At 42.7% G+C, this 27,056-nt stretch overlaps 1 protein-coding gene across 4 annotated transcripts in view; it reads right to left on the bottom strand.

Annotated features, from left to right (window-relative positions):
* Nucleotides 1–27,056, bottom strand: part of TET1 (tet methylcytosine dioxygenase 1) — a 146,445-nt gene that overhangs the window by 24,329 nt on the left and 95,060 nt on the right. For all 4 annotated transcript variants that reach the window (XM_070752161.1, XM_070752160.1, XM_070752162.1 and 1 more), the window contains 2 exons: nucleotides 4,198–4,406; nucleotides 2,483–2,633 (listed from right to left, as the gene is read on the bottom strand). In XM_070752161.1, the coding sequence (XP_070608262.1) occupies nucleotides 2,483–2,633; nucleotides 4,198–4,406 (360 nt within the window). The remainder of the gene's footprint in view (nucleotides 1–2,482; nucleotides 2,634–4,197; nucleotides 4,407–27,056) is intronic.

The raw sequence follows: 27,056 nt of genomic DNA, 5'->3' as shown, positions 1-27,056 counted from the left end.
TGGCCCTGTGGGGCAGCTGCAATAATCCGAAGCTGAATATGCTTAAGGCTATAGAGATGAGAATGGATTTTAGGAGGAGACCTTCTATTCTACCACCACTCACCATATTCCACAACACCTTAGCAACAGGAGAGTCCTTCAAATTTTGGAGTTCTATAATCTCCTAGACCAGTGGTCCCCAACGTTTTTTCCACCAGGGACCAGTTTCAGCAAGACAATTTTTCTATGGCCCAGTGGGGGCGGAAAGGGACGTGGTTGGGGGTGGGATTAAGCATGGGGGTGCTGGTCTTCCCCGCCCCTCTTTCCCGCCATCGTCCTGTGGCCGGCAGAACCTGCCTTCCAAGCCCTCTTGCCCAGCGGGAGCTAAGCGCTGGAGAGAGGGGGTCAGGCTGGCCCTCCTGCCTCCCCCCAGCCAAAAACGCAAAAGCGCCCCGCGGCAGAAGCCAAAAGAGGCTTGAGCCTCTCGGTCTTTCCCGCCCCTCTGTCCCATCCATCGTCCTGTGGCCGGCAGAACCTGCCTCCCGAGGCCTCTTGCCGGGCGGGAGGCGAAGCGCTGGAGGGAGGGGGTGGCGGCATGAGGGCCGGCAGCTGCTGACTCCACGGACCGGTGCAACATGCCCCGTGGCCCGGTACTGGTCCGCGGCCCGGTGGTTGGGGACCCCTGTCCTAGACCCTTAACATTAGAACCATCATTAAAAGACCCAACAAGGAATATTCTTCCTGTGTCAACTCAGGAAGTTCTGGAGCTGTCGATATAGTTTTACAGAGGAATTATTGAGTCTGTCTTATTATTGAGTCTGTCATAATATAACTGACTGGTTTGATGCAGCAACTTAACAGGCAGGTATAGATTCCAATTGATAAGATTGAAGAAAAGAACAATTTCAACTAGCCTGCCTTCCATTGTTGTTGTTAGTTGCAAAGTCATGTCTGACCTATCACATCCCCATGGACAACATTCCTCCAGGCCTTCCTGTCCTCTACCATCCATTTAAGCTCACGCCAACTGCTTCAATAATTCCATCCAACTATCTCATTCTCTGTCGCCCCCTTCTTCTTTTGCCCTCAATCTTTCCCATCATCAGGCTCTTCTCCAGTGAGTCCTTCGTTCTCATTAGGTGGCCAAAGTATTTGAGTTTCACCTTCAGGATCTGGCCTTCTAAAGAGCAGTCAGGGTTGATCTCCTCTAGAACTGACCAGTTTTATCACCTTGCAGTCCAAGGGGCTCGCAGGAGTCTTCCCTAGCATCACAGTTCAAAGTCCTCAATTCTTTGGCCCTCAGCCTTTCTTATGGTTCAACTTTCACAGTCCAACTGGGAAAATTATAGCCTTGGCTATATGCACTTTTATTGGCAGGGTGATGTCTCTGCTTTTCAGTGTGCTACCTAGATTTGCCATAGCAAGGAGCAAATGTCTTTCAATCTCTTGGCTGCAATCCCCATCTGCCTTCCATAACAGCCCTTTATATTCCACAGGTCAGGAAGAGGGCTGAGAAGGTATCTGCACACCCCTCACATCCTGGACATAGACTATTTCAACTTCTCTGCTCAGGCATACCTAGCCAAAACAAGTAGACATAGGGCCCGTTTTCCCTCTTGAGCCATCAATAATAATAATAATAATTTATTAGATTTGTATGCCGCCCCGAGTCTTCGGAGAGGGGCGGCATACAAATCTAATAAATTATTATTATTATTATTATTATTATTATTATTATTATTATTATTATTATTATGCTGAACAACTAATTCTAACACTGCTGCCTAATGGCAGTACATATTTACCCAAGTAGTATGGCTGCAGCATTATTATTTAGACTTATTATCCTTCATACTTCCCCCTCTTATTGGCATTCTTACTGATAATTTTATTATTACCAGTAAGAGCCATAGAGGCACAGTGGTTAGAAGGGAGCAGTGCAGTGAGTTCAACGGCTCTAGGTTGACTCAATCTTCCATCCTTTGGAAGTTGATAAAATGAGGAGCCAGATACTTAGGGGCAATATGCTGATTCTGTAAACTACTTAGATAGGGTTGTAAAGCACTATGCAGTATATAAGTCTAAGTGCTATTGCTCTTATTATGATTATCATTAATCTGTCGCTTTGCATGTACACTGAGAGCTTCTGCACTGGAGACAAATTCATTGTGTGTCTAATCACACTTGACCAAATAATTCAATTCAATGCATACAAATTGGTAAATTATGGTGGATGGATCAGAGGAATGAAAGCATGGCATTTTGGAGGTGATAGGAAGTGAGATTTTATGTGCTCGTTTATGTGTAAGACAAGTCAGTACAATGATTTACTGTGTATGAATAGAACTTGCTCATAGTAACTTGCTCATCTAAGCCACATAGAAAGGATGTAATCTAATGTGATTCCACTAATTCTGAACAGCTTTAAACATTTATAATACCTTTGTAGTTTAACCATAGCATTAAAATTTGTATTATGGAAGAAGGAATGGAGAATACTTACTTGGGTGTGATCATCTGTGAGAAGTCTAAATTTCCTGGGGATTTTGCTTCGGGCAAACTTACAGCCATTGTAATACATGCTCCAAGAACAGCCAAATGAAAAGGATGCCCCACACGTCTCTGGATCGAGACCTTGACAGGCACAAGTACGACTAGAAAAATTAACCAAAAGGCAGGTAAATCAGCTAATTGGGCAAGATCTTCAGCAAATCGATACCCCAAATCTCTGTCAATCTGACACATACATTGAAAGCTAACGTGGGGAATTTTTAGTTTTAGATGATGCAGTTATAATCTGTGTTATTCTGAACAGAATAAACTAGACTACAGCGAAGTCTAAACCTATGGCACGTGTGCCACAAGTGGCACGCAAAGCCAGATAGATTGGCACATAAGCTCAGGTCTTGGCGGGCCCCAGGGGAAGAGCCTTCTCTGTGGCGGCCCCGGCCCTCTGGAATCAACTCCCCCCAGATATTAGAACGGCCCCCACCCTCCTTGTCTTTCGCAAATTACTCAAGACCCACCTTTGTCGACAGGCATGGGGGAGTTAGGATATTCCTTCCCCTAGGCCATAACAAGTTATGTATGGTATGTTTGTGTGTATGTTTGGTTTTTTATAATAAGGGTTTTTAATTGTTTTATTAAATTGGATTGTTACATGTTGTTTTTTTTATCATTGTTATTAGCTGCCCCGAGTCTGCGGAGAGGGGCGGCATACAAATCCTAATAATAATAATAATAATAATAATAATAATAATAATAATAATAATAATAATAAAAAATTGCCTTCCGCACTTAGTTGCTAGTATTATGGAAGACTCAAAACATGTTGAGACAAAGTCTGTTTCTGTTATAGTAGCTTCATTTCCAGAAAAGGACCGACCATTCTGGAATTGTCAAATTGGGATGTTCTAAAAGGAACCTCAAAACATTTCTTGACTGGAATGCAAAATTTTGCACCCACCTTTCCAATATTTTTGCGCCACTTTTCCGGCGCACAACTACATACTTTAAATTGGTTGCCCCAATCATTACTATGTAAATAACATAAATTTATGTGAGTTAATTAGAACCACATCCACATCAGATAATTAAGTTTCTTTAAGCTTGGTTTCCAACTCAAATCAGATTTGATTGCCAAGAAAAAAGTATTTAAGTTTTATTAGGATAGGAATAAGATAAAATTCTGATTTCAGGCATCATATTAAACAAGTCTGAAAGGGAATTTGTAAAGTTTAACCACAGCAGCTATCAGTAAAAGGTAATTTGGAATGATGAAGCAGGGGTAGTACACTGCTTCTTCACATTAAGAAAGACTTCCATTTATACCGAGTTTGTATTTTGCCATCTATTTAAAAAATATAGAAAAAATGCACTTTATTCTATTATTTCTAGAAGATATCAAAAGCAAGATACAAAGCTGCGGATAATGAGGACATTCTTAAAAAATGGAAGAAAAAAATTATTTTCATATACAGTAATCTGGTTTTGCCAGCATAAAAAATGAAAAATGAGACAGTCCATTTTGGTTCTTTTAACACATAATATTCAGAATGCTTTCTATTTTCTACTAAAAAAATAGAAATTATTGTATGTATCTTTTTCAACTGTAATGACCATAGTGCAGAAGACTGTCAATCAAGTAAGATTGCTAGTTTCTCATACATTCTTTATATTTTAAAATCATAGTATTAAAATATTTTAAACCATACTTACTCTTCATTTAATGCACATCGACGGCTAGTTGGACAGCCATATTTTCTGAGACTCTGGGTCAGTTCCTTGTACAATGTGTCAGCAAGAAGGTGAGGAATCCCTTCCCAAGCCAAAATAAGTATCACAATCACAGCAGTTTGACAATGATGACCTGCGCGCTGACGAACTAAGCACAGCAATTTTTCTTCATCGCTACTTCTCCGTATCACCTGGAAGACAAAAGAATGGTTTGCAGGTTAATCGTGGAACATCCCAGGATGGAAAGGTAGCTATTATCTCTGTAGAGCTATATTAGCCCTCTAGAGAGAGCTATGATATGAGGATGAGCAAGTTCAAAGTGAGCACTAAGCCCCACAGTGCACATTGAAAGGCAAGGTTTTAATCACCTTGTCACACTTGTTACTTTTATGTTTTTGACATCCGCTCCTCCACCTCAAGGGGGATCCAGATAAAATTATTAGATTTATTTTGCAGATAATATTAAACAAAAGGTTTTTCCCCCCTCTTATGGATTTCACCACTCTTCCATGGATTAATTAATTAGAAGACATCATAGCTTGAAATCTCTTGAAGACAGTTCTTATTTCTGAAATTCCAATTATATAGTTTTTCCTAAAATAAGATCAAGACACACCAAGAAACAGAAAACTGCAATATAACTTACACACTCAGCAAATCTCTTTTCTCTGTGGGCAAAACTTTGGTTTCCTAAATGTATTCACTAGTATTTATTTATTTATTCATTCCATTTGCATACTGGTGTATCTACTTGCTTATTAGAAAACAAATGTTAAAAAAACTTAAGAAACAGACTTTTTTTTTTTAAAAAAAAGATGTGAACTTGGAGAAGGGCTGCTTCAACTACACACATTTAATTTGTCTTTTAGAAAATCTTTTTACCACTCATCTATTTGCCAAATGTTGTCCATTTAAACCAAGTCAGTCACAAAAGGTTTGCAATTAAACCAGACAAGCCTGGGAGGATAAATCACATTTAAGACAAAGGTCACAGAGTATTTGTTCAGTGCTGCTGGATCACAATGATAAGGGCTGGAAATCATCAGAAGGGCAACGAATCAAAGTGAGACTTGCCTAAAGTGATGACAATTTCTTCAGACAGTTTTTCACATTAGCGGTGTTTAGCAAGCATGTGCAAAATTGGGACAGATTTTCTCATTTTGTATCTCTGTGGCAGGGTGGGAATTCTCAATAATAGAGGAGAGAGGCATCCTTAGTTAGATTCAATAGCTCTCCTTCCAATACAATGTCTCCCTCTTATAATGCCTTACATTTCCTTTAACAGTCAATCAATCAATATCAACTTTATTTGATTAGTCAATCAACCATATCAAAGCGAGAAAAAGGACCACATCGGTCGTCATAAAACTGTGACTGGTTAAAATACAATAAAATTGGCTAAAATAGAAGGAATTTGAATAAATAATAAGTTAAAATGCAGTATAACATGCTAAACTTGAGTAGTAAAACATGAGAATATAACTCGTGCAAAGGATTATATTAAACATATCTAAGATACTGATATAAAATATTCTTAAGTGAATTCATCTCCTTTGCATGCCACCCCAATATGTTCTATAAAACGTATTCTCATCTGAACAGCCCTGACTATAAACTTAGCGGTTCTAGAAACTACATATATATTTGTACCCTGAAGAAAATATGATAACAGTTTTCCATTTTTTTCCCACATCCCCTTTGGAAAAAGACAGGTTATAATCTTTACTATTTCACCCGCATTGCATTAAACAAATCAGATCTATCATTGGAGATAAATATCAACAAAATTTTAAATTACATGATGTATAGTATACAGGCAGTCCCGGACTTACAACAGTTCACTTAGTTATCGTTCAAAGTTACAACAGCATTGGAAAAAGTCACTTTTTTTCACACTTATGACCATTGCAGCATCCCTTATGGTCACATGATCAAAATTCACACATTTGGCAAATGACTCATATTTATGACAGTTACAATACCTTGGGGCATGTTATCACCTTTTGCCACTTTCTGACAAGCAAGGTTAATGGGGAAGCCAGATTCACTTAACAACGGTATGACGAACTTAACAACTGCAGTGATTCACTTAACAATTGTGGTAGGAAAGGTCATAAAATGGGGCAAAACTTGCTTAACTGCCTTAGCAACAGAAATTTTAGGCTCAATTGTGGTCCTCTAAGTCGAGGACGACCTAAATTTTTCCATATTATTATTTTAGAAGTATCTAACATTTTTCATGCCTGTGCCTTACTATTATTTTAAAATAGATATACAGAATAATATTTGTTCTATGACTTATGACCACAACTGAGACCAAAATTTCTATTGTTAAGTGAAACAGTTATTAAGTTTGCCTCATTTTTACAACCTTTCTCAATATAGTTAAGTGAATTACTGTAGTAATTAAAGTTAGTAAACTGTCTGTTAAGAGAATCTGGTTTACCCATTGGCTTTGCTGGTCAGAAGATCACAAAAGGTGACCACATGATCCTTGGACATTGCAATCGTCATAAATATGAATCAGATGCCTAGCATCTAAATTTTGATCACATGATCATGGGGATGCTGCAAAGGTTGTAACAGCTAAAAATGGTCATAAATCACTTTTTTCAGTACACTTTGAATGGTCATTAAATGAACTGTTGCAAACCAAGAATTACTTGTATTAGTAAATGATAGAGAATTTTAAACTATCATTTTTCTCAACATTGCAAATGAACGTTTTTAATAACCATCCGTTTCCCCAATATCCTAATATAAAGAAATTATGAAAATTGGGAAATAAATTCTGAGCTGCTGTCCTCACCTCTAACTTTATATTTCTAACAATACAGTACAGTTTCCCCAGTCATGTAGTATCTGTTAATTTTCCAACAGGTGTAATTCAAAAGACTTACTCCTATCTACTTCAGATAACAATTATGCAGAGCAAAGAAATGTACAAGGAAGGCATATGAAATAATATATCTCAGTGGATCCCTATACAGCACCACTAATCGACCCTTAGATTTAAGAGTGCAGCCCTCAACGGCACACTTCTATCCCAAAGCTGATTACAACATATTCCTTTTGGAACAAAAAGCAACTGCTGCCTTATCATCATTATATTATGCAAACATCCTGTATAAAATCATTGTGAAGGCAGGGGCAGCAGTAGGCTGTTTATTCCTAACTCATTCTTCAGGGAGGAAGGCTAATTACTTAATGTTATCATTTGAAAGTAGAAATACAGATTAGGTTACGGTAAACTAATGTACTGTGGAATTTTTTCCCCCTAGACTGTAACTCTCACACAATCTTGCCACTGTAGCTGATGGAAATTGAAAGTCCGAAATGACTTTTCTTTCACAGTACTCAAGAGGCCCCATGAAATTCACAGTGTATCCCCCTTTGTAGCCGACAACCAATCCTGATTTCCTTTTCTTCACTTTCTCTAGATCCAGGATGGCGAACTTGTGGCACACAGTGCCCTTTCTGTGGGCACACAAGCTGTCGCCCTAGTTCATCTCTACCACACATGCACGGGCGCCTCCCACTCGCCAGCTGGTCATCAAGTCTCTGCCGCGCATGCAGGGGGGGCGTGTGCATGCGCAGGTTACGTACAAGGGCGGGGCGCAAGGGGGGTGGCTGCATGTGCATTGCATTTTGGAGATTCAGTCTCAAAATGGGTGAGCAGTGTGGTCAGGCGGTAGGAAAAGCAAGTAGGATGCTTGGCTGCATAGCTAGAGGTATAAAAAGCAGGAAGAGGGAGATTGTGATCCCCTTATATAGAGCGCTGGTGAGACCACATTTGGAATACTGTGTTCAGTTCTGGAGACCTCACCTACAAAAAGATATTGACAAAATTGAACGGGTCCAAAGATGGGCTACAAGAATGGTGGAAGGTCTTAAGCATAAAACGTATCAAGAAAGACTCAATGAACTCAATCTGTATAGTCTGGAGGACAGAAGGAAAAGGGGGGACATGATCGAAACATTTAAATATGTTAAAGGGTTAAATAAGGTTCAGGGGGGAAGTGTTTTTAATAGGAAAGTGAACACAAGAACAAGGGGACACAGTCTGAAGTTAGTTGGGGGAATGATCAAAGGCAACATGAGAAAATATTATTTTACTGAAAGAGTAGTAGATCCTTGGAACAAACTTCCAACAGACGTGGTTGGTAAATCCACAGTAACTGAATTTAAACATGCCTGGGATAAACATATATCCATTGTAAGATAAAATGCAGGAAATAATATAAGGGCAGACTAGATGGACCATGAGGTCTTTTTCTGCCATCAGTCTTCTATGTTTCTATGTTTCTATGCATGCATTTGTGTGCGCACAGGCATACTTTTGGCACTTGCTCCAGAAAAGGTTAGCCATCACTGCCCTAGATATTTCACTCCCATATCACATAAGGAGCTACAAGGCATGAAAGGAATACATTTAACGCCTAACAATAAGCTTAGACAATCACAATGTTTGAATATATGCTATCAATACCCACTCAATCACTGTTCTTGTTATAAAAACATACAAACATGCGGATGATACCCAGTTATACATCTCCACCCCATGTCCAGTGAACGAAGCAGTGGAAGTGATGTGCCGGTGCCTGGAGGCTGTTGGGGTCTGGATGGGTGTCAACAGACTCAAGCTCAACCCGGATAAGACGGAGTGGCTGTGGGTTCTGCCTCCCAAGGACAATTCCATCTGTCCGTCCATAACCCTGGGGGGGGGGGATTATTGACCCGCTCAGAGAGGGTCCGCAACTTGGGCGTCCTCCTCGACCCACAGCTCACATTAGAGAAACATTTTTCAGTTGTGGCGAGGGGGGCGTTTGCCCAGGTTCGCCTGGTGCACCAGTTGCGGCCCTATTTGGACCGGGAGTCACTGCTCACAGTCTCTCATGCCCTCATCACCTCGAGGCTCGACTACTGTAACGCTCTCTACATGGGGCTACTTTTGAAAAGTGTTCGGAAACTTCAGATCCTGCAGAATGCAGCTGCGAGAGCAATCATGGGCTTCCCAAGGCATGCCCATGTTACACCAACACTCCGCAGTCTGCATTGGTTGCCGATCAATTTCCGGTCACAATTCAAAGTGTTGGTTATGACCTATAAAGCCCTTCATGGCATCGGACCAGATTATCTCCGGAACCGCCTTCTGCCGCACGAATCCCAGCAACCAGTTAGGTCCCACAGAGTTGTCCTTCTCCGGGTCCCGTCGACTAAACAATGTCATTTGGCCGGACCCAAGAGAAGAGCCTTCTCTGTGGCGGCCCCGACCCTCTGGAACCAGCTCCCCCCAGATATCAGAGTTTCCCCCACCCTCCTTGCCTTTCACAAGCTCCTTAAAACCCACCTCTGTCGTCAGGCATGGGGGAACTGAATTTTTCTTCCCCCTTCCCCCTAGGTTTATAGCATTTATACATGGTATGTTTGTTGGTATGATTGGTCTCTTAAATTGGGGTTTTTAGATTATTTTTTAATATTAGACATTTAATAATGTCTTTTTTATTGTTGTTAGCCACCCCGAGTCTTCGGAGAGGGGTGGCATACAAATCTAATAAATAAATAAACAGAAATAAAAGACTAGAGTAACCTCTACCACATATTTATATATTCCAATATTATGGTGTACATGTATTTGTACTTCTCTTTTCTGTTCAGCTAGATTAATATTGCATAATCATACTCATTCAACATATTGTATAGTTAACACACAACCCCTTTTACCACTGTGTGTAGCATCAGAGATTAAAGTCATGGGCTGATACAGATGGGTGTGTGACACAGAATTTACTACTATCTGCCTGTGAGTAGAGACAAGGAGGAAAAAGAAATTACATATTTGTCTGCATCAGAAATTCATGAGAAAAGGCCTGTTGAAGTACAGTATTTGCTGGCCTACCTGGTGTTTCACAGACAACAGACCTACTTTGTTTCTAAGGGATCGTGGGATCCCACAGGTATATCTGGAGCTTGAATTGACAAAGTCCACAAATGAAGGAACAATGTGCTAGTTATGTGTACCTCAAGACCATTTTTGGATTACCACATTCCTGCTCCTGTGCTCTGATATATGGTATAGGATCAGCCTCTAGCCCAAATTTATTTTGAGGATAATGGCATTTGCATCATTCCTCTACCTTTAATTTCTTCCATTTATAATGAGCAGGGAGAAGATTTTTTTTTTTAACTTCTCAAGTTGAAATACCTTTGCACTGATTCAGTGATAGCATTTGAATGAGACAATACAGTGTTCCCTCGATTTTCGCGGGTTCGAACTTCGCGAATAGCTTATACCACGGTTTTTCAAAAAATATTAATTAAAAAATACTTCACGGGTTTTTTCTATACCACAGTTTTTCCCGCCCGATGACGTCATATGTCATTGCCAAACTAATAATTTTTGCAAATAAACAACAAAAATATTTATTGTTAATAAATAATTATGTTTATAAATATCAGCATTACTAAGTGTCTTATTCAATGGTGAGTACCAGTAATAATGGTGAGTAAATGGTTGTTAAGGGAATGGGAAAAGGTAATTTAGGGGTTTAAAGTGTTAAGGGATGGCTTGTGATACTGTCCATAGCCAAAAATGGTGCATTTACTTCCGCATCTCTACTTCACGGAAATTCAACTTTCGCGAGTGGTCTCGGAACACATCCCCCGCAGAAATCGAGGGAACATGTATTCCAGAATATTTTTATAATGTATATTCATGTAAGATGTACATATCCAATTCCTTTGTTAATATATAGATAAAATTCTATGAAAATAATCTTTTCCAATGATGCAAAAGGATGTAATCTAATCTCTAAAATGTTTTTTGAAAGTTAGTGTCATGGCCAACGATATTTCCTAAAGCAACTTAATTGCTTGGGTTCTACTTACTTGAAATATTTCTCTTAGATTGGTGAAGCAACTGTCTCAACCCTTGGCAGGATCTCTGGAATAAGGAACAAGTTCTCTGTGAATAAAGATTACTTGAGCTAGGTTGTCCCTTCAAAATTAGCCAAGCTAACTAGTATGCAGGTTTTTTGGATTAATAAACTTTAGAATGTAGAAATGACCTACCACTATAGTAATAATTATGTTCAGGGATTAAATGAAAAACTAATTTCCCTTTAAATTTGTTTAAATTAAGAGAAAAACGGCAGAATGGAGACTTCAGATGACCGCAATTGTCAGCCCAGATACAAAGCCAATTTGAGCTAATATTGCAGAAATTTACAACACAATGCAATGGGGAAGGAGCCAGAAATGAAACCGGTAAAGAAAGCCTGCTCTGCAAAGAATCAAAAATAAATCAATGATGCCAACCAAACACCATATGTTATAAGCTTGTTCCAACTGAAGTATATACAGTAACTGGAGTGATATTTCGATGCTAAGATGCTGCTAGAAATTATATCTAACCTGCTTTTTTTCCCATTAACGAAGAAAAATACAGTAACAAACATAATTTTACTTGGCTCAGCCACCACTGCACGCAACACCAGCTGTTGATACAAATAATGTGAAGAGAATTCTTGTCTATACTGTACAAATCTGTATTGTTCTGTCATGGTCCGTCCTAATCTTCACCAGGTAAACAAGGAACACCCTCTGGATCACCCCATTCAATTCAAATGACCAGAAATTGATAGAATATTTGTAGCTCAGGGTTGAAATGAGGGGTCCTTGAGCTTGGTGCCATGAACTTGGTGATTTTCTTGCAGACCTTTCATTATCATACTAGGTCAGAGTAGCCAAAGTGGGCTTTTCTATGACTTGTGGACTTCAACTCCCAGAATCCCTGAGCCAATCATGCTAGGAAAGGGAGCCGCGGCCGTCTCCGCGGATGGGCGGGTGCCGAGCCTCTTGGTTGTGGCCTCCCTGCCCAACCCCCCGGCGGGCTGGCAGGAGGGTCGAGGCACAGGTGGCGGCACTAAGGAAAGGGAGCTGCGGCCGCCTGCGGCCGCCCCCACCCACCATGGATGGACAGGTGCCGAGCCTCTCAGTTGTGGCCTTCCTGCCCCCCCCCCCCAAATAATGCCACACAGTAGGTTTAAGAATTGCAGCTTTGTCTTGGCTCAGTGACCCTACTGATTTCAACACCTACCATATTTTTCCGGAGTATAAATGCACACACCCCTCCCCCAAAAGAGATTGAAATTTTGGGTGCCGTCTTATACTCTGAATGTAGCTCTGCCCACCTGCCGGCCTGTGTGTCCACTTCCTGGCTGCATAAATTGCCACTGACAATGGCTTGTGTTTTGGGGCTCCATGAATCCACTAGTGCTCACAACCAGTGAACTAATGTGCCGATGCTCACCAGGCTAAGGACACGGGTAGGCAGAGGCAGAATCCCCCCCCCCCCCCATTTTCCTCCCCCAAAGCTAAGGTGTGTCTTATACATCGAAAAACAGAGTAGCTTTTCATTTCCATGCTCATGAACACTTAACATAGCGGATATCCTTTGTCTTGAAATCCCCAAATCATGGAACTCTCAATCTTCTATGGTAAATGTTGGATTACCCTGGTATATTGAAGGAAAGTCACAGCTCCTTTTTGCCTCTAGGCCCAATATACCTTCAATATACCAGGGTAATCCAACAGAAAAAACATATAGCCCCTCCCTGGTACAAAGCTGAAGGGATCAGATCTGGTGGCCTAGAGGTTAATTCTCTGCCTTACAAGGCAGAGGCCCCAGGATCAAATCCCAGTAAGGGTATGGCTAGCTGATGAGGCCAGAACAAGGCTGAAATACAGCAAAAACATGTACTGTAGTTGTTGTATTTATACAAATTATACATCAGTTTTTTCATAGTTTCTAATCCTATGTCTTTCTCCCACATTGTCTCTTCAGTTTCCTATTCCTAGTCCAATTTATAATAATAATAATAATAATTTTAGATTTGTATGCTGCCCCTCTCCGAAGACTCGGGGCGGATCACAACAATAATAATAACAATGTTACAATGGAAACAAATTTAATATTAAAAAAACAGCTAAAAAACCCATCATTTAAAAATTATGCAACACACGCATGCCATACATAAAATGTAAAAGCCTGGGGGAGGTGTCTCAGTTCCCCCATGCCTGGCGATACAGGTGAGTTTTAAGTATTTGCGAAAGACAAGGAGGGTGGGGGCAGTTCTAATCTCTGGGGGGAGTTGATTCCAGAGGGCGAGGGCCGCCACAGAGAAGGCTCTTCCCCTGGGGCCCGCCAAATGACATTGTTTAGTCGATGGGACCCGGAGAAGGCCAACTCTGTGGGACCTTATCGGCCTCTGGGATTCGTGCGGTAGAAGGCGGTTCCGGAGGTATTCCGATGCCATGTAGGGCTTTAAAGGTCATTACCAACACTTAGAATTGTGACCGGAAACTGATCGGCAGCCAGTGCAGGCCACGGAGTGTTGGAGAAACGTGGGCGAATCTGGGAAGCCCCACGATAGCTCTCGCGGCCGCATTCTGCACGATCTGAAATTTTTGAACACTTTTCAAAGGTAGCCCCATGTAGAGAGCATTGCAGTAGTCGAACCTCGAGATGATGAGGGCATGAGCGACTGTGAGCAATGACTCCCTGTCCAAATAGGGCCGCAACTGGTGCACCAGGCGAACCTGGGCAAACACCCTCCTCGCCACAGCCGAAAGATGATGTTCCAATGTTACCTGTGGATCGAGGAGGGCGCCCAAATTGCAAACCCTCTCTGAGGGGGTCAATAATTTCCCCCCCCACAGGGTAATGGACGGACAGATGGAATTGTCCTTGGGAGGCAAAACCCACAGCCACTCCGTCTTGTCAGGGTTGAGTTTGAGCTTGTTGACACTCATCCAGACCCCAACAGCCTCCAGGCACATCACTTCCACTGCTTCACTGACTTATTTTGTCCAAACGTCATAATATTCTGAATCTTTGTGTCCTTTATATTCAATAGTTAATATATCCATTTTGGCACAGTCATATACCTTCCTAATTATGTTTTCCATAGGTATGTTAGAGTCTTTCCAATATTGCGCGTACACAATCCTGGCTGCTGTTATAATATAAAATATTATTAGATATTTGATATTTTTATGATATTGTCTTTTACTTATGTCTAATAAGAGGAGTTCAAGAGTATACTCTACAGTTGTATCTACTATTTTCTGCAACTAGTTATTTTAGGACAATACTTTTTCACTTCAGGGCATAACCACCACATGTGAAAGATGGTCTTTTATGCTAAATTTTCATGGAATTACTGGCTGGGGAGTTCTGAACTGAAATCGTAAAATTGCCAAGATTAAGAAATACTTCCTTAACTGTAGCAGTTCAGCACATTTGAATTCTTAACCAAATATGTCTTTAAAGTCATCTCTAGATTGCAGAAAGGAAAACACTTAACAAGGTTGGAATTACATAAGCAACAGACCCTTGCCTTTTTCAAGGTTTATTAAATAAAGGTATGTAACCTTTATTAAAGTTTAATAAATTATATTAAATTATACTACATGAACTCTACTGTGATACGTACGTAACAGTGTTGTGTGATATATCTCAAGTTCATTTTCACAAAACAAGGAAAATGGGATTTTACAACGTGAAACATAGAATTCTGCAGTTTAACTTTCTACTTTACCAGACATCTGATCGTTTCCAACGCAATTAATAAGCTGTGCATAATTAATAACTTTATTTTCAGAGTAACAGAGTAATTATTGACACTCCAAGTACCTACTCTCAACCAATCTTTTTCCAGATTCTCCAACACAAACTATATGTTACAAATTAATCATCACCATTTATTCTTGGAATTATCTCTTGGGCCCTGTTTTAACAAGGTTTCTCAGATTTAGGATTTTCTCCACTCCTTATGTAACATCTACATAAAGCTGCCAATGAGCTAATCTATTGAGGTGGGATGCACTTACCTTCCCTACCTGTTCGTAAATGTGAGCACACATGTGTATGTGCACAACCTTCTGCACATGCCCAGTAGGCTGTGCATGATGTCAGGGTGGGTTGGCGGAGCCTCCCACAGCCGCCGCTACTGGTTTGCACGATCTGGATAGAACTGGCTGAATACCAATCCTGATTAGCATTCTTCTGATGTTCACTAGTTAGTTCACTAGCTTTTCCTAAACTTTTTGGCCTTTAAAAAGTGCTTGAAGATATGGTTGTGCCAACATGATTGGGATGGTGTGTGTGGGTGTGTGTAGAAAGTCCAGTGATGGTGGTAAGCTTTTTTAGTGGTTATACTGACTAGGATGTATGGTTGCTGATCAAGTTGTGTTTTGTATTTTAATAGTGGTTTTTAATACAGTTGTATATTTACTGATTTTATTCATGTTTTATTGTTTTATTGCTACTATTTTTAATTAATTAAAAATGAATGAATGATCACTTTTATCAGCCAAGCTCATACAGGAAACCCATGATGACCTAACATTCCTTCCTTCATTTCCTTAATAGCTGTACTAAGCAGAATTTCTCCATCAACTATTACCCCAGTTTGGGATAGAAACCAATGTTGTATAGAACTCCCCATACATGTTAATGAACTTATTGGGAACACTAAACAGAACTATGTTTTTCAGGGTATGTTCCGTTGCTCAAACACACGTAATAAATTCCTTACGCTACTTTATCACAGATGATTATGATTTCAGAAGCAATGAAACCACATGTTGGTATTCGTTCAAGACTAACCATGGAGCTTTGAGTCTGAGAGATGAGGAGGAAGAGTACCTGAAGGTCCAACCTCTGAGTATAATAAAAATTGGCTGCCTTCCTGTCTGAGGATTAAGTTCTTTCCTACCACATATCTGTTTCATTCAAGATTCTGTTGGATAAGGGCTAAAGCGAAGTCCAATGATCTCAAACCCAACCAAGAAATGTCTCCACATATCTGTGGCAGACATCTTAATTTAAGAGTAAAACAGTTCTACGCTGGCAAGCACCAGTAGGCAGACCCAATGGAAACTGTACAACTCAGGGAACAAGCCAACACTAACACACACTAAATCAGCACTCTGCAGAGCTGGCAATAAGAAACTCACAAGGTAACTCTAAAAACAACACAGGAGCTGTGCCTGTGTTTTATTTAATATATACAGTACACCTTTTAAAAAGAATTCAAACATATTTAAAACTAAACTTTGCTTAAAAAATTGCCTTATGCTTTTACTGAGAACAATGAGCATTGTTTATTTCAAGGACAAATAAAGCACTACAGTGTTCCCTCGATTTTCGCGGGGTCAAACTTCGCAAATAGCCGATACCACGGCTTTTCAAAAAAATTAATTAAAAAATACTTTGCGGGTTTTTTTTATACCACGGTTTTTCCTACGTCCTACGTCATACGTCATCGCCAAACTAATAATGTTTGCAAATAAATAACAAAAAAAAAATTACTGTTAGTAAATAAATGTTTATAAATATCAGGATCACTAAGTGTCTTATTCAATGGTGAGTACCAGTAATAACGGTGAGTAAATGGTTGTTAAGGGAATGGGAATAGGCGTTGATTGCTTACCTGAACGCCTCTTCTCGTACGGTGAGCGGGTACAGCAGTCACATGGGTTGCTCATGTCCAATCCGGTGGAACTGAGCCTAGTATTAAAAAAGCTTGCTGGATCCGCCCCTTCCCCAGAATTCGCGAATCCGTAGACTAGGCTCAGATGTGAAGCTGTTTAGTGTTCAACTCTCATTGTTAGAGGAAAGAAGGTTATAGAAAGGTATAGAAGACACATACAAGGGCGGGAAGTGACTGCTGTACCCGCTCACCGTACGAGAAGAGGCGTTCAGGTAAGCAATCAACGCCTATTCTCCGTACTGAAGGAGCGGGTCCAGCAGTCACATGGGACATACCCAATAGATGGTCCCTAGGGTGGGATTAATTGCTATCGTGAGAGATAACGGATTGGAGTACCCTTCTGCCGAAGGCAGCGTCCGCTGAGGCGTAAGAGTCAATCTTGTAGTGCCTGATGAAGGAATTTGGCGAGGCCCAAGTGGCTGCTTTGCAGACCTCCTCCAACGGGGCTTGAGTCGCCCAAGCGGCCGAAGTGGCTGCGCTCCTGGTGGAATGCGCTGTGATGTTCTTTGGAACTGAGAGGGAGGCCAACTCGTAGGCCTTAGAGATAGTCCCTCTGATCCAACGGCCTATCACTGTTGAAGACACTTTGGCACCCATGACTCTGGGGTGATAGGCTATAAAAAGTGCTTCCGACCTCCGAAAGGGTCCTGTGCGTTGGATGTAGATCCTCAGCGCTCTAATGAGATCCAGGGTGTGCCATCTAATTGCCAAGGGATGGTCCCGTTGGAGACAGAAAGAAGGTAAGACAATATCCTGGGTTCTGTGGAACATGGAACTGACCTTGGGTAAGAAGGTGGGGTCCAGTCGTAAGACTACCTTGTCCTGATGGAATTGGCAGAGATCCTGCCTGATTGAAAGGGCAGCCAACTCCGAAATGCGTCGGGCAGAGGTAATTGCCACCAGGAATGCTACCTTAAAGGATAGGTACCTGAGGGACGCAGATTTTAGGGGTTCGTAGGGTGCCTGCGTGAGGGAATGGAGAACCCGTGGCAAATCCCAGGATGGATATCTGTGGACCTTAGAAGGTCTGAGGTTGGCTATACCCTTGAGGAATTCCTGAACTTCTGGAAAGGAACGGAGAGGCTGTCTGCGGGGCCCTGCTAGAACAGAGGAGATGGCCGCCAGATGACGACGGAGAGTACTGGTGGAAAGGCCTTGATGGAAACCTTGCATAAGGAAGGAAATGATCCTGTGTATGGGAATGCACAGGGGAGAGAGACCCTCCTGTAGGCACCACTGGTGAAACTTGGACCATGTATGGTCGTAGATTCGATTGGTCGAACCTCTTCTGGCCTTTAAGATGACCTCCACTGTGTCGGGGTCGTGTCCACGCAGATCTAAGTCTCTCCTGATAACAGCCAGGCGGTGAGGTGGAACCACTCCGGGTCTGGATGGAATGAGGCCCCCTGCCGTAGCATATCCCCCGAAACGGGGAGTCGCCAGGGGTCCTGGACGGACAGCTGTTGGAGGTCCGCGAACCAGGGCCGGCGGGGCCAATGAGGGGCGATTAGAATTACTCGGGCCCTCTCGATGAGGACCTTGTGAATCACGTCCGGAAGAATTGGAATTGGAGGGAATGCATACAGGAGTCCTGGGGGCCAGGGGCTCCTGAGGGCATTGGTTGCTTCTGCTCCCGGGGATGGGAACCTGGAGAAGAATCGAGGGAGTTGGGCATTCGTTTCGGTGGCAAAGAGATCCAGCACTGGTAGGCCGAATCTGAGGCTGATTTGATGGAACAGGTCTTGATGTAGATTCCACTCTCCTGGATCTATCGTTGCTCGAGAGAGCCAATCCGCCTGGACATTGAGGCTCCCCGAGATGTGATCGGCTAGGAGCGACTGAAGGTGTTTTTCTGCCCAAAGGCCTAACTTGAGGGCCTCCCTCATGAGAGCCTTGGATCTCGTGCCCCCCTGTCTGCAGATGTGGCTTTTTGTGGCTATGTTGTCGGTGAGTATGAGAACGTGCCGGTTGGGGATGCGAGGCTTGAACTGTTTTAGAGCCAGGGAGACGGCTCTTAACTCTAGCCAATTGATTGGCCTGGAAACTTCCTCCGGTGACCACGTACCCTGGGCTATCATCCCCTGGGCATGGGCGCCCCATCCTGATAGGCTGGCATCTGTGGTGATGACGAATTGGTCCGGGGACCTGAAAGGGGATCCTTTGTCCATGGCCGAAGACATCCACCACCTGAGAGATCTGCGAACCATCGATGGAATGGCAATGCGACGACTTGAGTTGCTGAGCCCTGATCTCTGAAAAGGTAATAGAAGCCACTGTAGTTCCCTGGCATGGAGACGAGCCCAGGGAATGATGCCTATGCACGACACCATTTTACCCAGAAGGGAGGACAAGGTGACTATGGAGACTGATTGCAGTGGTAAAATGTGAGAAATCAACTCCCCTATATTATGTTTCCTCTCAGGAGAGAGGAAAACTTGGGATGATTCTGAATCAATGATAGATCCCAGATGCAATATGGAAGTAGAAGGCTGAAGGTGGCTTTTATCAAAGTTAATAGAAAAACCATGGGTCTGTAAAACTGACATGGTGACAGAAAGGTTTACCTTTACTTCCTCTAGAGAATTTCCATGAACTAAAATGTCATCTAAATAACATAGAATGTGGATGGGCTTGGCCCGGATATAGGCCGCCAAGGACCCCAAAAGCTTTGTGAAGACTCTAGGGGCCGAGGAGAGACCAAATGGCATAGCCCTATACTGGAAATGTCTGCCCTGGAAGGAGAAACGTAACAATTTTCTGTGGCATTTGGCAATGGGGATATGGAGATAGGCCTCAGTGAGGTCTAAGGAAGCCATGAAGTCCCCCGGATGGATAGCTGCTAAAATAGATGAGAGGGAATGCATCTTGAACTTTCTATATTTGATGAATAAATTCAGCCTTTTGAGGTCCAAGATAGCTCTCCAACCTCCGGAGGTCTTAGGGACCATAAAGAGGATGGAGTAAAAACCCCGGCCTCTCTGACCGGAGGGGACCGGCTGGATGGCTCTAATGGATAATAAATGGGAGATGGCTTCCTCCATCCGGGTATGAGCAGAGGGAGAACTGGGAGAAGGGCAGGTAATAAAACGTTTGGGGGGGGGGGAGAAATAAACTCTAAAAGGAGACCTCTTTGAACTGTATCAATGACCCAGGGGTCCTTGGAAGATTGGCGCCAGCTAGAGGAGAAGTAGGCCAGGCGCCCCCCTATGGGGACTGAAGGGGAATTACCATCTGGGCTTTTTAGAAGCCCTGTTAGAGGACGCTCCTCTCTGGTAGCAGTATCCCTTACCCCTGGGGTTCCTACCTTGGGAACAAAAACGAGGGGAGTACTGACCTGGATTCCTCTGGTAAGTGGGCGCCTGATCTTGTTGGCGCCCCGGACGACGAAAGGACTGCGTTTTAGTGGTCTTTTTGGTAGTCGGGCCCAATACTTTTTTCTTGTCCGTGGTTTCAGTTAGGAGTGGGTCTAGAAGATCTCCAAATAGGAGGTCGCGTTTTAATGGCCCTAAGGCTAACTGCCACTTCTGACGTACTCCTGCCTGCCATGGGCGAAGCCATAGGAGTCTTCTGGCCGTGGTGGAGGCCGCAATGGACTTGGCTGCGAATCTGGTGGATTGCAGTGTGGCATCAGCCACGTATTGGGCGGCCGCAAATACCTTGTTGAAGTCCTGTTGACCTCTTAAGTCATCGGGAGGAATATGTTGTTGAAGTTGACGAAGCCATAGGAGCATGGCTCTAGAAAAAAAGGAAGCAGATGCGGAGCTTTTAATAGCCCAGGAATCTGCGGTGAAACCTCTCTTGAGCATCTGTTCAATCCTCTTGTCCTCTGGACGAAGAACCTCTTCTGCTTCGCCTGGAACTGCAGCCGCAGAGTGTAGGGTTTTTACCGGTTCATCAGGCTTAGGGCAGGATAAGAGATCCTCATAAGAGGGGGATAATTTATACAATCTTTTGTCTTTGGTGGTAGGGTTAAGCCCTGATGCTGGAAACTCCCACTGTCTAAGCAAGGCATCTTTAAACAATTTAGGCATAGGGATTACCTCGTTATCCTCTTGTTCCTCTGTGAAGTAGGGTAAGTTCTCTTCCGGAGGGTCAGTGGAAGTAGTGGCTTGCTTCTCTTGTGCCGCTAGCCCTGTGGAAACTCTAGCCTTGAGAAGGAGAGATTTGAACAATTGAGAGGGAAAAATAGTAACTGGAGAAGGAACCTTGATTTGGGATTCCTCATCGTCCGAGAGGCCTTGACATGGATCCTCATCCTCTTCCATATCCTGATCATAATCATCCTGAGAAGAATCTGATTCTTCCTGAATAGGAGCTCTGACTGTTGAAGGAGAATTCAAGGGACGGAAGGGACGAGGAGGAGGAAGAGGTACAGAAGGCACATTGATGGCAGAGAGCTTGGCATCAATGGCCTTGGACAACACAGAGAAAATGGATTGGAACTCTGGAGGGAGGCTAGAAATATCAGCAGGAGTGACAGAAGAATCTCTGATGGCCTGAGAGGATGCTGGCTGGGAAGATTCTTCAACGATATCTGGTTCCTCTGGACCTAAGCCCCATAGATTAGGTTGGGGTCTGTCTAGGTTTGGCTCATCCAGAGATAACACAGAGACACCAGAGAGAGGCAAGATAGGAGCCTCTGGGGGGTCAAGACTGCTGAGCACTTGGGCCTGCACTTTCAAGCGTTTAGCAGATTTATCATGAATTTTTTGTAGGGCTTGGTCCCTTCTCTTCTCAGCCTTGGTGGTTCTGGTCAAGGGGCGGGCTATGGCAGAAGAGGGGGCCAAGGCCTGGGGGATACTGGTTATCTCATCACCTGTAGGCCTGGCCTCTCTGGGACCCTGATTGGTGCCTCTCTTGGGAAAGGAAGCCATAGTCTGACAATTTACAGAAGACAAGGCTAGAGCCAAAAGAAATCTGATTTATAAGGGGGAGAAGAATTCCAAGCTTTCCCAAGAGGAGAGGGATCTTGCTCCTAGGCCTCGGAGCTGCTGCGACTTGAGAGCAATCTGGGCAAACCCAGAGTTCGTGTTCCCAAATACAGCGTGGCCAGCCTCCCTAAACTTCAATTAAAGTAACCAAGGCACCCTGGTTGGAGGACTGGCCGGTGGAGAATTAAGCCTGAGCGTCTCAAAGCCCACTCCAAAGATCCGGGCGGTGGACTGAAGCACCAACGGCCGGCAGGAGGCCAACACGAGGTACTAAATTACAGGGCGCGAAGGCCTTCACGCCAAAAACGAAACCGTTCCGTAAAAGATTTAAAAGAAACGGCCTGCTAAGTCCAGGAGACTGAGAGGGAAGCGTCTCACACCGCGGGAGGTAAAGCCCTTAAAAGATAATAAATAGACTTGCCTAATGACCTCCAGGCCGAAGGGTTGTAAATAACCCGAAACGGCAGCAGGAATAGCCAGCGGCGAGAGGAGCCGCGGGAGGCTAAACCGCTACTTCTCCCCTGAGAGAAAAGCTGAGCCGCCGATGGCTGGCGTTAATTAGCAAGTCTCGAATTTCAATAGAAAGGATTTCTTACTGTTTGGAAGGATAGAATCGAAGGGAAGGTGTTAGTGATGAACGAGCTATTTCACATATACTCCGCTGGATGCGAACTGAGCGAATTCTGGGGAAGGGGCGGATCCAGCAAGCTTTTTTAATACTAGGCTCAGTTCCACCGGATTGGACATGAGCAACCCATGTGACTGCTGGACCCGCTCCTTCAGTACGGAGAAATGGTAATTTAGGGGTTTAAAGTGTTAAGGGATGGCTTGTGATACTGTCCATAGCCAAAAATGGTGTATTTACTTCTGCATCTCTACTTCGTGGAAATTCGACTTTCGCGGGCGGTCTCTGAACGCATCCCCCGCAGAAATCGAGGGAACACTGTATTACCTTTTCCAGTATTAAATTAAGGGAGCTGGGGGGAAGCAAAATTAAGCACCCTGAGGTCCCAAGACATCAGCTCATCACTTCAAGGCCACAGGCAGGGAAAGGGAATATAGCAGCTCACGATCCAGCTTGCTTTTGCAGAGATAGTCACCAAAACCACTTTCTTCAAATTGAAATGGACAATTGAGAGATAACAGGGAGGAGGAATGAAAAGGGAAAAGTTAACTGGAAGACTTTCACACGCAAAACAATTCTGGCTTTGCTTTATTTAACCACTTGGCTTTTTAGTAAAATAATTATTTTTGCTACACGTGGAGTCGAGAGTATTTATTTCCTAAAGCAGTGTTTTTCAACCAGTGTGCCACGAGACATGGTCAGATGTGCCGCGAAGCTCAGAGAAAGAAAACAAGAGAGAGAGAAAGAAAGAAAGAGAAAGAGAAAGCAAGCAAGAGAAAAAGAAAACAAGAGAGAAAGCAAGCAAGAGAGAGAAAGAAAGAAAGAAAGAAAGAGAGAGAGAACAAGAGAGAAAGCAAGCAAGAGAAAGAACGAGAGAAAGAAAGAAAGCAAAAGAGATAGAGAAAGAGAGGGAGGGAGGGAAGGTGGGAGAGTGAAAGACATAGAGGGAGGTAGGGAGAGAGAAAGAGAGCAAAAAAGAGGAAAGAAGGAAGAGAGAAAGAAAGAGGGATGGAGAGAGAGAAAAGAAGAGGAAGGGAGAGAAAGAGGGAGAGAGAAATAGAGTGAAAGGGAGGAACAGAGATAATTTTTTGTCCAATATTTTTTTAGCCACCCCCCCCCCTTTCAATGTGCCCCATGGTTTTGTAAATGTAAAAAATGTGCCGCGGCTAAAAAAAGGTTGAAAATCACTGTCCTAAAGGACCAAACTGGAACAGGTCTGACACTTAATTTTGAATTTGAAGATAAATCGAGAAAATGTATCATTGGCATGAACCGCAGGAAATGTTTCCTAAGAAATGAAACAGTATTGAGAATCCACCAGCCTATAGACATCGAGTTCTAATCCATACTTTTTGCTGTCCTATTATATTCCTCCCCATCAGCTGTACAAAAAGAGGGAACAGTAAACTAGAAATCACTACTAATATTACTAGTCTCCAGACAGTTCAAATCAATATATTTATTAAACAAGCTTAATTGCATTAATTTAAAAAAGAAAAAGTAACAGGAAAGGAACAACAACAAAAATGAATATATTATTGTTACCCAATTTGTTATTAATTTATAATCAATTCAATATAGATAGTCCTTATTTAGTAAGTGTCTCATACAGTGACCATTCACAGTTACAACAGTGGCAAAAATAACTTTGTGTCCTTCATAGATGTGGGGAGTGAACGAAAGAGTGCAGTACACTCTGAAGTAAGAGTTTAAATACAGTGTGGTTCTACTTAGTGATCACCTCTTTTAATGGCCAAGGTGCCAGTCCCAACTTGGTTATTAAATGAGGACCAACTATATATGAATAAAATAAATATTCTACTGCACTCAATAGTCAGTTAAATGCTTTTAAAGGTCAAAAAGAAAACCATGGAAACCACAATGTAATAGCTGACTTATATACATGTGTTTGCCATCATTGCCCAATTATAGTATTGTTAAAAATAAACTGAACCAGATTTCAAAATACATAAAGACACAAAGCGTATTTTGCAGATACAGCATTGTCCAGATCTGAAGAAACAATCTACAAGTCAAGCAGGTCGGTTCCAAAATATTTCAGAAATAATTGTATACTAAGATGGATCATACCATCCAAAATACTTTTAATTTGTCAGGGTTCATTTCACCAAATCCTTTGTGTAGATGTTTAGAGCTAAGCATTGGGGAAAATAAACAGTTGCCGTGGAAATTAAGAAAGGTAATTTACTGCCAAAATTCAACCACAATCTGTGTCAATATTTTGTGATTAATAATATGGGTGACTCCATATAGGTCAGTGGTGGCAAACCTTTAAAGACATCGAGTGCCCAAACCATAGTTCCCTCTAAGCTGAGCAGTGAGCAATCGCTCACTTAAAAATCATCATCAACTCAGAGTTTTCCAAACCTGCCCAGAAGCCGAGAGGGAAAGAGTGAGAGGGAAGGAGAGAGAGAGGAAGAGAGAGAAACAGATAGAAAAAAGAGAGGAAGGAAAAGAGAAAGAAAAAGAATGGGAGTAAGGAAGAGAGAAAGAAAATCAAAATCTAGTTTGAAACTAGCTCAACTATTTAAGTGGCATTTTGATATTGATAGAGTTGCCCTATTATGAGCTCACTGTTATAGACACACAGTACAGGCAAAACAGGGTGGGTTTTTTATTTGTTTGTTTATTTATTTATTTATTTAATATTTCTGTGCCGCCCAGTCCCAAAGGGACTGCCGCTCAGACACTATATTTTTCCGCCCACCCCAAAAAAACATTAGAGAGAACACTGGCCCAAACTGTTTGTGCACATATCAAACTGAAAGGTGAGCTTAATTTCGTTGTTTGAAGGGAAATAGTTCACGAAAGAAATGCCATGGAGAGCTGATCTGGGTTGACGGTATGTGCCAGCAGAGTTGGCTCTGCATGCTACTTGTGTCACGCGTGCCATAGGTTTGCCATCACTGGTATAGGTAATTGGGTCATAATGAAAATTGGGAGTGGAAATTACTATTGCCAAGAGAGACAGTCATAAAGTGCAATGTTAAAGGACTATTGTAGCTTCAAGGGGAAGAGCCTTCTCTGTGGCGGCCCCAGGCCTCTGGAACCAACTCCCCCCAGAGATTAGAACTGCCCCCACCCTCCCCTGTCTTTCGTAAACTACTCAAGACTCATTTATACCGCCAGGCATGGGGGAGTTGAGATAGCTCTTCCCCCTAGGCCATTACAAGTTATGCATGGTATGTTTGTGTGTATGTTTGGTTTTATAATAGGGGTTTTTAGTTGTTTTTATTATTGGATTGTACATGTTGTGTTTATTATTGTTGTTAGCCGCCCCGAGTCTGCGGAGAGGGGCGGCATACAAATCCAATAAATTATTATTAATTATTAAATTATTATTATGACAGTTCTGGCAGCCTTGGTTGCCGCTGTTAAGTGAGGCCCATGTGGGTCATTAAATAAGGACCTCACCTGACCTGACTTCCTGCCAGCTTCTGCAATGACTTTGTTTGTGGGGATGCTGCAGTGGCTGAAACTCCAAGGACTCCTTGTAAGTCTCCCTCATTCATCACCATTACAAATTTGAACAGTTACTGAATGACTGGTTGTAACCTAAGGACCAGTTGCATTAAGCCCACAGAAAGAGCTTCATGTTGCCTGCACCCATTTCTTTCTCTATTAGTCTATCTGTATTTAAAAGAGCTTCCTCTGAGTCCATGCTGTTAAGCTCCCTTGACATGGGAGGGCCCTCCCTGGACAGGGAGGTTTTCAAAACAATGTGCCAGACTTCTCGCAGTCTGGACTAGAAATTGATAATGATTTATGCAACTGCTTACTTAGATCAGTGATTTTCAACCTTTTTTGAGCTGCGGCACATTTTTTACACATACAAAATCATGGGGCACATTGAGTGGGGGGGGGAAGTGGGGGGCTAAAAAAATGTGGACAAAAAAAATTCTCTCTCTCTTCCTCCCTTTCGCTCTATTTCTCTACCTCTTTCTCTTCCTTCCTCTCTCCATCCTTCTTTTTCTTCCTTCCTTCCTCTCTTTTTTGCTCTTTCTATCTCTCCCTCCTTCTTCCCTGCCTCTCTTTCTCTCTCTCCTGCTTTCTCTCTCTCTCTCTCTTGTTTTCTTTCTCTCTCTTGCTTTTTCTCTCTCTCTCTCTTTCTCTCTCTTGCTGAGCTTCGTGGCACACCTGACCATGTCTCGCGGCACACTGGTTGAAAAACACTGACTTAGATCAATGGCATTGTTTGGAAAGAAAGTTAAGGTTACAATCAAGAATTTCGAGCAATAGCTTCTTTCAAATGAGATCCCTACGTAGGCAATTTAGAGCCGCAAAAGCACTTGTACTTTTTCATCCAGGGGCTGGAAGCAGGTAGTCCTTATCTGTTCCCTGCTATCATTATTCACAGCCCACCTGCTTGTTTGACAAATAGCCCCTGCTTATTTATTAGATTTGTATGCTGCCCCTCTTCGTAGACTCGGGGCGGCTCACAACAATAACAAAGACAATGTAAGAACAAATCTAATAATTTAAAAAACACTAAAAACCCCATTATTAAAAGCAAGCATACACCCAAACATACCATGTATAAACTGTATAGGCCCGGGGGAGATGTCTCAGTTCCCCCATGCCTAAAGGCAGAGATGGGTCTTAAGAACTTTACAAAAGGCAAGGAGGGTGGGGGCAGTTCTGATCTCCGGGGGAAGCTGGTTCCAGAGGGTCGGGGCTGCCACAGAGAAGGCTCTTCTCCTGGGTCCC

This window comes from Erythrolamprus reginae, chromosome 5, assembly GCF_031021105.1.
Source record: "Erythrolamprus reginae isolate rEryReg1 chromosome 5, rEryReg1.hap1, whole genome shotgun sequence".
In the NCBI taxonomy this organism is placed as follows: domain Eukaryota; kingdom Metazoa; phylum Chordata; class Lepidosauria; order Squamata; family Dipsadidae; genus Erythrolamprus; species Erythrolamprus reginae.
Note: the sequence above shows the minus strand (reverse complement) of the source record. Positions and strands in the feature narration are given on the sequence as shown.